The sequence below is a fragment of the Pipistrellus kuhlii genome, unplaced genomic scaffold (assembly GCF_014108245.1).
Source record: "Pipistrellus kuhlii isolate mPipKuh1 unplaced genomic scaffold, mPipKuh1.p scaffold_m20_p_1, whole genome shotgun sequence".
In the NCBI taxonomy this organism is placed as follows: domain Eukaryota; kingdom Metazoa; phylum Chordata; class Mammalia; order Chiroptera; family Vespertilionidae; genus Pipistrellus; species Pipistrellus kuhlii.
The window spans coordinates 1,627,895-1,640,240 of NW_023425404.1; the positions used below are offsets into that span (position 1 = coordinate 1,627,895).

Below are 12,346 nucleotides of genomic sequence, written 5' to 3' on the forward strand. Positions count from 1 at the left end.
TCTCCTTAGTGGCCTTCCAGAGGCTCCGTGCAGCACCTCTGTTCACCACAGACCCATTGAGCATCACAGGATCTGCTGAGTTATAAGGCCCAGTGCCTGGTCCCCAGGACGCTGGAAGCCTTATCGGTGACTTGAAAGATAGGTAGAAACAGCTCATTCGGATGTGGTTGATGTTGCTACCAAAAAGGCCTACCAAGCAAGATGACTTGCTCCTTTTGTTTGTGGTAGGTGATGTGGGGTGCAGCCACTTGACTTCCACCGTGGAAAGAATATCTTGACATAGCCCTGATCATTGGGTCCCCAGAAACCTCACTGAGGTGGCAGGTCCCTGAATTTTGGGGGGATTCTCTGCCATGCTCCTGATTTGCTTATGTCTTAACTAAGGCATCTAAAGTACTTGTTGCTTCCTGCTCCCCAGATCCATTCAACATAATGTCATCAATGTAGTGGACCGTTGAGATGTTTTGTGGAATGTCGAGACGATCAGGATCTCTGTGGACTGTATTGTGGCAAAGAACAGGAGAGTTGAAATAGCCCTGAGGCAAGGCTTTGAAGGTGTACATAGAGACCAGCCAGGTAAAAGCAAACCGCTTGTGGTTGTCCTTACAAATGGATACGGAGAAAAAAAAGCACTAACCAGGGCGATGGCTGCATGCAGAATGCTAGGGGCTGTGCTAATTTGCTCTAGGAAAGATCTAGAAGAATGCATCTGGAAGAGTAACTTCAGTTAGAGTCACTATTGAATGAACGTATTATCCATAGTTGTAATCTTAACATCCACCTGCCTTGAGCCCAGACCAAGCAGGCAAGTCTTCATGATGACGCGGCAGGTATTCTCACTCTTGCTGTGGCAGGTTGGAGATGGTGTCACCGATGTTTGCAGTGGTCAGGCTTGCAGTTTTGCTTTGGTTTATTGTCTTGGCTAGAGAGGGGAATTTACAGAGTTTTCACTTAGTTCTTCCTGTTGTGATGACCTCACCCCATGGCCACAGAGTCAGGGTAGAGGACCCTCCCGGTTGCCAAGTATATCTATTCCAATCCAGGAACTGGGTGAGGTCCACAGACCACCTGAGTGCACTGATTCAAAACTGGACTCAATCTTCTCCTGCCACGTGCTCACGATAGGTAAGGTGGCCAGAGGTCCCTCTTTTGGTGGGACAGTCCCGATTTTTAACAATTTGTCCCGCGTCCTGCGGTGTTTTTAAAAAGTCACGATTAAAAATTGGGACGTCTGGTCACCTTAACCATAGGCCCACTTTTGCTGGTGTACAACAGCAGTCCTTTGTAGTCTCAGGAATTAATGTCAGTTCAGAGCTTGTGTCTGGTAATTCCTGAAAGCTTGGATTTTTTTTCTCAGTCACAGTCATCCTCATAAGTGGCTGCAGATGCTTGGAAGAAAACATACTTTATATACCATGGCCATGCTGCTGAGTTTTTCCTGAAGGGGCCTGGCCTCCCCTTTAACTAAGGGGCTCTGAGTATAAATGGGCTCGGGTCTGAAAAGGGGTTGAGGATCTGCAACTCTCCATGGTGGTATTTAAGTGGTGATTTGAGTCAGGTTTTTTAGTCACCCGGTATGGGTTTTTTTCTGTTATATAATCAATCACTAATCTAGTAGTCTCCTCATCGGTTTCGTTTCTGGAGATAAATTAGCCACCAACAGAAACCCCCACAGGCCACCACATTCTGATGACCACTACATCCCTACTGCCTTTTTGCTAAAAGGAATACATGCCATATGCATTGGATGTGATACTTCTTGCCTCTGCTTCTCCAGGTTACGCTGGTTGAGACAGGGAGCCCATGTCAACGGGGACACCTCCCCTTCCTGACCCACGCAGAATAGTCACTGAGCTCATCACAGATGCAGATGCTGCCCTCTCTTAACGTATTTCTCAATGCCTTCGTGAAGGGGCTGTTTTCTAGACTGTTTTGGAGGGTGTAGGTCATGGGTGGGTGTGCAGGTTGCATATGAAAAAATCTATATTAACATTCTTACCTTCCTAAGCTTTTGGGAGTTCTTCCTCTATATCAGGTGTGTTAGCCCATGGATGAAACCTAGCCCGTGATTTTGTAAATAAATGTTATTGAAGCAAAATCATGCCCATTCCTTTATGCATTATCTACGTCTACTTTTGCACTGCAATACAGAGCGGAGTAGTTGTGACAGAGACTATATGACCCACAAAAGTGAAAATATTTGGTATCTGGTCCTTTATCAAACGGTTTTCCAACCTCTGCCCTAGAGCATGCTGGGATGAGATCCAAGCTGGGGGACTAGTGACAGCAGAGGAACGAGTAGCTGTGATGGTTCTTCAGATGCTAAGCGTCTCCTTGCCAAGGCTTCTGCCTCCGGAAGTCACTCTTCTCGTAGACAGAAGAGCAGGCAGTCTCTTTGCACTGGCCAGTGAGGCTCAGAATGTATGTTCAGAATTTTCGGTTTTGTCAGATTTCAACCCGATGATTACATTCCAATTTTCAGCATTTCCTTTCTTCCCAATCAATGCCCTAACTTTCACATAAGAAACTTGGTGAGACTTTGATTTTAGGTTGTAAATTCTAAACCAATACAATTAAGTTTTGTGTGTAATTTTCAGCAATATCAGCTCCATAAGAGATTTTTTTTTTTAAAGATTTGCCTGGAAGCTCTCTCTTGATTCAGACCATAACCCGTGCTGAGAATTTTGAGACCTGAGCTTACTACTTCTTTCTATCAATGTCCATGCACTCAGTTGCACAACACAGTCTTTGTGGTCATCGCTCTTTTTGTAACGGTCAAGGACAATGGCCTTTTGGTCTCCTGGGGCACTTATTTCAGGAGATATGTGTCATAATCAATCGCAGAATATAACTTAACTAACTGTTATGCCAGTGCATACCTTGTATTACTAAGCATCCCAATTCTCACTGGCAAAGATTTTTTTTTTTAGTCTTTATTGTTCATATTATTACAAATGTTCCTCTCCCCCCCCCCCCCGTTGCTCCCCTCCACCAGGTTCCCTTCCCACCCTCTGCCCTTTCACCACCCATCATTGTCCTCATCCATAGGTGCACAGTTTATGTTCAGTCTCTTCCCACATCCCCATCTCCCCTTTTCCCCGAGAATCGTCAGTTTACTCCCCTTCCATACCTCTGATTCTATTATATTCAACAGTTAATATTGGTCATCAAATTTTTTTTTAATTTTTTTGGTTTTTAGATTCACTTGTCGACTCACTGGCAAAGATTTAACACTGTGCTCAAATGCAAAGACATGACCAGAAGAGCAGTCCTCTCTTTAATGGTCTGCCTCCTATGACCACCTCAGTACCAATTCTATATCAGTCAAGAAACAGGAAACAGTTTCTTGACTGATACCCCAGGAATTTGAACAGGGAAAATTTAATATGAAGTGTTAACTAAAAAAAATGGTTTGGGGGAAAAAAAAAGGATTCTTAAGGTGTATAGAAGTAACAACTGCAAAAAGCAGCTACCACCCACAAGGCAAGTGGACAAGACAAGGAATGAAGTCAGGATGGACCCTTTCCCTTTCCCCAGGCTGAGATTCAAATCTTTTTGGAGAGGGTGTAGGTGTTACAGGATCTATAACCTGCCAGTGAAAAAGAAACTTGCCAGAGGGCTGATCTACTCTGGTGTCAGAGAAACTCCCCCATAAACACCCCAGAAAAGTTCCTTCTGCTTTTGCCTTAAAACAGGTCCCTTCATCACCTCCTATTGGCCAAAATCAAGGCAGCTAGCAAAGGAAAACTGTCTACAGTAGGGGTGTCGAACTCAATCAGAGAAGGGGCCAAAATCTAAAATCCAGCCTAAATCGCGGGCCGAATGGTTTACTGAACAATCATAAACTGTCATTGTGATGGAAACGCAGCGGAGTGCAGTGATAACAGTGCGGTGCGGGCCACATTGCAAGGCCTGGCGGGACGGATTTGGCCCTCGGGCCTTGTGTTTGACACATGTGTACGGTCTAGCTCCAGTATCACATACCAGGGAAAAGGGATGGATTTGGAGCTGAGTGGCAATCCAATATAATAAAAGGCTAATATGCAAGTCGACCAAACAGCAGAATGACTGGTCGCTATGACGCACAATAACCACCATGGGGTAGACTCTCAATGTAGGAACTGCCCCCTGGTGGTCATTGCATTCCCACAGAAGCCCTGAGCTGGGCTCATGGCTGGCTAGCACAGCAGTGGTAGCGGGAACCTCTCCTGCCTCCATGCCAGTGCTGAGGATGTCCAATTGCTCCATGGGGAACAGGCCTAAGCTGTCAGTCAGATATCCCCCAATGGCTGATGAGAACCCCCTTCAAGTGCACAAATTTCATGCACCAGGCCTCTAGTAAATCAGTTGGTATCCAGTTTCTTGGCTGTAGCTGCTATCTGTATGATACTACTTGTGAACTAATTTCATGCACCAGGCCTCTAGTAAATTAATAAATTGGTATCCAGTTTCTTGGCTGTAGCTGCTATATGTATGATACTGCTTCCTATATTTATCTCTCAGCCTCTTCTCCCTGGAGCTCCAGAGAAGAACTGGCTCTGTCATGCCTTCACTTGAGTTGTTCATAGGCATCCTTAACTTATTGGGTAAAAACCAAAATTTCTACCTTTCCTAATTTTTCCCCACCTCAGTAAATGGACTCACCATTCAAACAAAAACATAGCCTTCCTTAACTTTGGTCTTTTCCTCTTAGTCCATCATCCAAGTCTTGCCAGCTCTATCTTCAAAATACCCAAATCCTGCCATTTTTAATCACCTCTTTTTCCTGCCACTCTGCTCCATGTCATCATCTCTTGACTCTTAAATCTCAAAAACCATGGCCTAGATTTCTTTATTATATGCTTCATAATTAAATAACTACTTGATCCTAATTCATTCTGTAACTTTCCATTCTATAACCACTGTACCCCAACCCCTTCCTTTCCAAATTTTGCACAAGGTACCAAGTCTTTGGGATTTTAATGTGCCTGCTGCTTCCCCTCCTATTGGGAAAGCTCATTTTTATGTGGCTGCCAATGCAGCACTAACTCTTATTTTCGAAAAAATAAAATAATATTAACATTATTATTTCTTCATGTGTGGTTTTGAAACATGTATAGATAGATATTCCTAGCTTAAACTAATAAATGCTTATTTTCAGATTTTTTATAATTTGAAAGCATTTTTATAAAGATGGCTTTATATCTTCATTTTTGACTTATTGGATAGAAACTATAAAGGTAACCAAAAAAAATTTCCACATATGTCATTGGCTTTTTATATTAGTAAAAAATTCTCACTCTTGTTCAACAATTTAATTTTTTTTAAGGTGAGTCTCAGCACTTGATTTTGTTACTTTCAGAAGGGGGAATGAATGATCTGTATTAATTATTGCTTAAAATTCCATACTATTGATTTTCATAGAAGACTTTATTACCTGGATCTCTTGATTCCTTTCAATGTTGATTTGAAGCTGTAATAAGTATAGGAATCCTCTTTTAAATTAAAGGCTCTTTACATACTTTTTTAAATAATAGGAAGTCACCTGACATATGCTATCTTCCTCTTTCAGGTGGACGATGCTGCTGTTTTTCTCCTGATGGTAAAGCTTTAGCTGTAGGTCTCTGTGATGGAAGTTTCTTAATGGCAAATGCAGATACTCTCGAGGATCTTGTATCTTTTCACCACAGGAAAGATATTATTTCAGATATCCGATTCTCTCCAGGTAAGATTCCATTGAAATCACATTTGACTATTAATTTGGGTCTGGCAATGCACAAATAAATCAATGCATGGTTTTTATTAGCTGTTATGTTAAAATAATGCTTTTATTAATTTCTTAGAGAGAGAGGAAGGGATAGGGAGAAAGAGAAATATCGATTGACTGCCTCCTACATGCTCCTTATTGGGGATTGAGCCCACAACTCCAGCATGTGCCTGACTGGGAATTGAGCCAGTTACCTCTTGGTGCATGGGACCACGCTCAAGCAATTGAGCCACAATGGCCAGGACTATTAACTGTTATTTTATCTAAGAATTTCACTTTTTTATTTTTATTTTTTATTTTTTTTACTAGAAGAGACAGTATGGTGAGAAGTAAAAGCCCAATATAAGATCAGTGGCAAAATACCTTTAGTGCCAAACCAGTCACTAAATTTTCTGTGTGACTTGAGCCTAGGTACTGCTATGAGTTTCAGTTTCTTCATTTGTAACATAAAAGGATTGGAGGGACTATATTCACTTTAATATCAATGCTTTTGGAATTATATTTTTGTTTCGTCAATTTCTATGTACGATTGATAAGAAAACCTACTGTAATGTAGGAATTAGTAATGTTAAGGCAAAATTTACCTATGTTGGTTTACTTCTATTTTTTTCTTAAATTTATAAGGTTGCATTTTTTTGTTTTGTTTGTTTCTGTATTTGTTTTGGTTGAATGCTTAGTGTACCAAAATTATATTACATATAATTTTTGACATTTGCTTTCCACTTAACTACTACACTACAAAACTTACTTCATTGTTAATTAGAATATATTTTTAAAATATGGCCGAAACCGGTTTGGCTCAGTGGTAGAGCGTCGGCCTGTGGACTGAAAGGTCCCGGGTTCGATTCCGGTTAAGGGCATGTACCTTGGTTGAGGGCGCATCCCCGGTGGGGGGTGTGCAAAAGGCAACTGGTCGATGTTTCTCATTGACGTTTCTAGCTCTCTATCTCTCTCCCTTCCTCTCTGTAGGAAATCAATAAAATATATTTTTAAAAAAATATATGTCACCTAATACCATTTGACACATATAGTTTGTTATAACTTACAAAACAACTGAGTTTCTCCAAGAAAATATTAACACAATTAACTCTAGTTTTACAATTACAGGTTCTGGAAAATATCTTGCAGTAGCATCCCATGACAGCTTTGTGGATATATACAATGTAATGAGCAGTAAAAGAGTGGGAATATGCAAAGGCGCTACAAGTTATATCACCCATATTGACTGGGACATTAGAGGTAAGAATTTAAATAACTTATTATTTTATAGAAGTTTTATTTGATTTAGTATTGCTAGTTTAGAGAAACAAAAAGTGATTCAACAGATAAGTTCAAAAGCATTGTGAAAAGAAAATATAGTTCTCAAAATTATTTTTCCATTGCTTTATTTCACATCTAAAGATGAATACCATGAGTTTAGACTTTTCAGTATTTCTCCTAGTAAGTGTAAACTTTTTAATTTGTAAGGTAATTTAAGTATTATCCAAAATAATATTAATCATTTGTCTTGGTTTTTGTAAAAAAAAAAAAAAACTGACGTAAATAGCAACTGAAAATTTGGAAAACAGGTATGTTAGTGAGAATTTTTTTTTTAAATATATTTTATTGATTTTGTACAGAGAGGAAGGGAGAGAGATAGAGAGCTAGAAACATCGATGAGAGAGTGTCATTGACCAGCTGCCTCTTGCACACCCACTACTGGGGATATGCCTGCAACCAAGGTACATGCCCTTGACCGGAATCGAACCTAGGACCTTTCAGTCCCCAAGCCGACGCTCTATCCATTGAGCCAAATCGGTCTCGGCTGTTAGTGAGAATTTTAAAGTGATTTCCCCATTGTTTGATATAATTACATCCCCTAAAAATAATAGTCATAATTGTATAACATAAACAATTTAATTAACATCTTTGTGTGTTAGCAGAATGCATGGCATGTGACAGCGTTTAATAAGTTTGGATAAATGCTAAATATTTTAAATGCTCTATTTTTAAGGATTTTTAAAAATTGATTTTAGAGAGAATGAGGAAGGGAGAGAGAAAGAGAGACATTGATTTTGTTGTTCTGCTTATTTTTGCATTCATTGATTGCTTCTTGTACATGCCCTGACCGGAGATTGAACCTGTAACTAGATGTATCTAGATTACTTTCTAACCAACTGACCTATCTGGCCAGGGCCATTTTTAAGGAATTTTGTTTCATGTATTCACCTCAATAAATCTGGAATTGTAAATCAGCTTTTTTCAAGTACTATTGAACAAAATTTTAAAAGTTCCAAAATTAGTTTCCAGGTGGGTTTTTTTTTTTTTTTAATACACGATAACAGAAATAGTTTTTATGTGTAGACACTCCCAAAAATGAAACCACTTATGAACTTAATCACTTAATTATATAGAAAGTAATAAAATCAAATGCTCTTAATATATATTGACTGCAAGTGAAAATGGCTTTTGTGTTTAAGCTTAATTTTTCCCATAAAAGTTAAACATAATACTAAATGTATATGTATTTGTATTTTATATTTGTATATGTAATTTTTTCACTTTTGAAAATTTTATTCAAATGTCCAACTTCCTTCTAGAACAATAGTATCAGATTATGTGCCCAAAATCAGGTTTCACACCCACTGGAATTGTTAAATCTGGCTTAATTTTTGGCATGGTTAGGTGAAAAATTATATTTCTTGTTTTAGTTTACATCTCTAAATTATTTGTTTTCGTAAACTTTTATAATTTTTTTTATCTACTAGTATTCTTCCTTTTAACATATAAGGTTCATATTTTTATATAGTAAAAGTGAATTTTATTAAACTTTTCTTTATAATATCAAGTGTTCATGCTATGTTAGTAATGGTCTCTATTTTGAGATTATAAAATTATAAATATATGACTATGTATGTATATATATTTTTGCCTTCTTCTTAAGGAAAGCTCTTACAGGTTAACACTGGTGCTAAAGAACAGTTATTCTTTGAAGCTCCCCGAGGGAAAAGACAAACCATCCCCAGGATGGAGGTAGGAAGACAGGAGAATTTGTAAGTCGATACGTCTAAACATGGTTACAGAGCTGATGCCCACTCTCTTTTAGTTACACGTGAAGCCTGTTCTCAGGTTATTCAAATGATGGATATTCTTTTTCTGAGTTTATTTTATGGGGTCAGACCACATTGATGGGTAAAGGAAGAGATGCTGTAGTAAGAAAGAAGCATCTTGTACATCCAGCTATGCTCCAATGACTTCCTCAAAGCACAGGAAGCATGCCATAGGAAGTAGATGACATGACATCCCATATGAGAGTACTGCCTGGGGGCTGAATCCTTTCAAACCCATATGCTTAAAATGCTTATTGGAAAATTCCTGCTTAAAGAAAGGAAAACAAAGTGTTCGGTTTTATGCCTGACAACAGAAGCAAAAGTTTTTGACATGACATGGCCAAGGAAGAGAGATTAAACAAATGTAACATGAAAGTGGCTTAATATGGAAGGGACTGTAAATAAAAGTTCATAATTTCCAACAGTGATTAATTGGAAAACATGCTTATAATGTACTAGGGGCCTGGTGCACGAAATTCATGCATGGGGTGGGGGAGTGTCCCTCAGCCCAACCTGCACCCTTTGCAATCCGAGAGCCCTCAGGGGATGTCCTACTAATGGCTTAGGCCCACTCCCCATGCCACAATCTGGCCCCCCTCTGCAGGCTGCGACCAGGCTGATCGGGGGAAGGTGCTGCCTCCATCACCCCGCTGCTGCTGCACTGCTGGCTGCAGCAGTCACCAAGGTGTTTTCATCAACACGGACTCCAGACCCTTCACCATGAAAAAATGACAATGTTCTTTAGGCATTTTTCAAGGTGTCTCTTCCATAGGATATGACAGTCCTTCCTTCCTTCCTTCCTTCCTTCCTTCCTTCCTTCCTTCCTTCCTTCCTTCCTTTTCTTTCTTTTCTTTCTTTTCTTTCTTTTCTTTCTTTCCTATTTTTTATCCTCACCTGAGGATATTTTTCCATTGATTTTTAGAGAGCGTGGAAGAGAGAGGGAAAGACAGAGAGAAACATCAATGTGCGAGGGACACTTCGATTGGTTGCCTCCTACATAAACCCTGACCTGGGCCCCGGTACATGCCCTTGACCAGAATCAAACCTGGGCCCTGCGGTTGGCAGGCCAAGGATCTATCCACTGAGCCAAACCGGCTAGGGCAGGATAGGACATTTCTTAGCCCCTCCAGCAGCAGACCTTCATTTTTTCCTCCGGTAGTGAGGTGGAAAAACCCTAGATCACCTTCTTGGATTCTTATTAATATTATGCAAGTTATAAGAACACTGAGTGGTGTACAGGGAGCTTTGCCAATGAGTGGTCAGAAAAGGTGTTTCCTCTGAAGCTCACACGCAGAGGCGGGACTGCTCCCCGCTCTCTGCGGGCCCTACTCTGCCCTACTCCGCCCTGCTGCACAGCCTCCTCCTGAGCTGGTTGTTTCTGTTACGGTGTCCTGGCTAATTTGCAGATTGCCTCTTTTTATTTTTATAGATAGATAGAGATTAGTAGAAATTTAGATGTGAAAGGTAAGAATAACTTTCTTGATTATTTAAAGAACAGAAATCAGCTTACTCCTTATCACTGTATGCTCATCACTAGAACACACAGTGTATCTATGAGTACATCTTTAATAATGTCATGTTGAAATTTTAGTAGATGAGTGGATAAAGAAGCTGTGGTATGTTTACCCATGGAATATTATGCAGACAGCATGGAGGTTCCTGGAGCATATCATGCTAAGCGAAATAAGCCAGTCAGAGAAAGACAAGTATCACATGACCTCACCCATGTGGAATTGAAAGAACTAAATAAACTGATGAATAAAATAGATCCAGAGACAGAAATATGGAAAGACTGATGAATCTCAAAGTGAAGGTGGAGGGGGAGGGGAGATTAACCAAAGAACTTACATGCATATATGCATAACCCATGCACACAGATAATAAGGTGGTGAAGACGGGGGTGGGAACAGGCTAGAAGGGGTCAATTGGGAAAAATGGATATCTGTAATACTTTCAACAATAAAGATAAATTTAAAAAAATATTTTCTGCAGGAACTAGAGAGTTTGGGAGGCTACAAAACCAAGACAACTAATAATTTTTATTACATATTTTATTTTACTTATGGCATACAATTATAAAGAAAAATAATCATATTTAGTTATTAACTTTTAGGTTTAGATTTTTCAAACTTACAACATTTTTTTTTCCTTTTTAGGTAGAAAAAATTGGTTGGGCATCATGGACAAGTGTGCTTGGTTTGTGCTGTGAGGGAATTTGGCCAGTAATTGGAGAAGTCACAGATGTAACTGCCTCTTGCCTCACCCATGACAAAATGGTTCTAGCCACTGGGGATGATTTGGGATTTGTGAAGTTATTTAGATATCCTGCTAAAGTATGTGTTTTTCCTCAACTGTCCTAATGATTACTATTATAACATTAATGTAATGTCCTTTCATAGCATGTCATAGTTGTGAAATACTATTTCATTACAACAGTGAAATAGCAATATTACATAGGTAATATAAGTTGTTAATATGAAAGGTTCAGAATTACGTTCCCTATTCTTTTCTTTTTTTTTCTTTTTCTTTTGAGGGAAGGAGGGAAGAAGGAAGCAGAAGAAAGAAAGGAAGGAAAGAGGAAAGGAAGGAGAAAATGGGAGGGAAATATAAGCAGCCAGTTGTAACTGCCTTATGTTCCCTGGTCTTAACATCACCTTTATGGCTTTATCTAGAAGTATTACAATTTGTGATTCCTTTTCTTAAGTTATATATTATGTTCTACAGTATTTTTCAACATTGAGTAATGTAAATATTCCTTCTAAAGGAAATATCCCTTTTACCCTAATATTAACTTAAGTAATTCTAGTATTCTTTTGATTAAATATTGATATATACAATTAGCAGTAAATAACAAGTTTATATTTATACCTTTAAAATTTAATGTTTTGATTAATTAAATAAAAATACTATGGATATCTACAAAATTAAAATAAACAGCATTGATTTAATATGATGAATGATGTTATTTTGCTAAAACCAAACTGTATAAATTCTTTGGAGTACTGTACTACATGTCTATGCTAGTGATGACTCAATTCTCTTATTGCTTTCCTCTATTCAGACTACTGGGAAACATTACAAAAGTAAAATGCATGTATCAAGTCTAGATGCATTTATTTTTAATGGTCACAAATACAGATATATAATTTCAGGTGCCCAAGAAAGTATTGTATCTACTTTATGCACTTAAGTGGTAAAACTTTATAGTTGACTAGAGGCCTGGTGCACGAATTTGTGCACCAGTGGGGTCCCTCGGCTTGGTTTGCAGGATCCAGCTCTCTGACATCCTCCGAGGGGTCCTGGATTGCAAGAGGGTGCAGGCCAGATTAGAGCCAAGGAGAGACCTGGGAGGTTGGCCAGCTGGGGAAGGACTGTGGGAGGGCTCCAGGGTGTGACCAGCCTGTCTCACTCAAACCTGATCAGCTGGACCTCAGTAGCAAGCTAACCTATTGGTTGGAGCATCTGCTACCTGTGGTCAGTGCACATAGCAAGCAGTTGAGCAGCCTTAGCA

The 12,346-nt window shown here is 39.3% G+C and overlaps 1 protein-coding gene across 15 annotated transcripts in view; it reads left to right on the forward strand.

Annotated features, from left to right (window-relative positions):
* EML5 (EMAP like 5) overlaps positions 1-12,346 on the forward strand; it is a 104,462-nt gene that overhangs the window by 57,332 nt on the left and 34,784 nt on the right. For 12 of the 15 annotated variants that reach the window (XR_006740233.1, XR_004986540.2, XM_036429318.2 and 9 more), the window contains 4 exons: positions 5,552-5,704; positions 6,854-6,985; positions 8,670-8,758; positions 10,992-11,168. Coding sequence is in view for 12 of the 15 variants with exons in the window: in XM_036429318.2 (XP_036285211.1) it covers positions 5,552-5,704; positions 6,854-6,985; positions 8,670-8,758; positions 10,992-11,168 (551 nt within the window). In the remaining 3 variants the exon portion in view is untranslated. Of the gene's footprint in view, positions 1-418; positions 573-5,551; positions 5,705-6,853; positions 6,986-8,669; positions 8,763-10,991; positions 11,169-12,346 lie in introns of those variants that run through there. The other 3 variants (XR_006740238.1, XM_045574223.1, XM_036429445.2) reach the window with 3 other exon arrangements.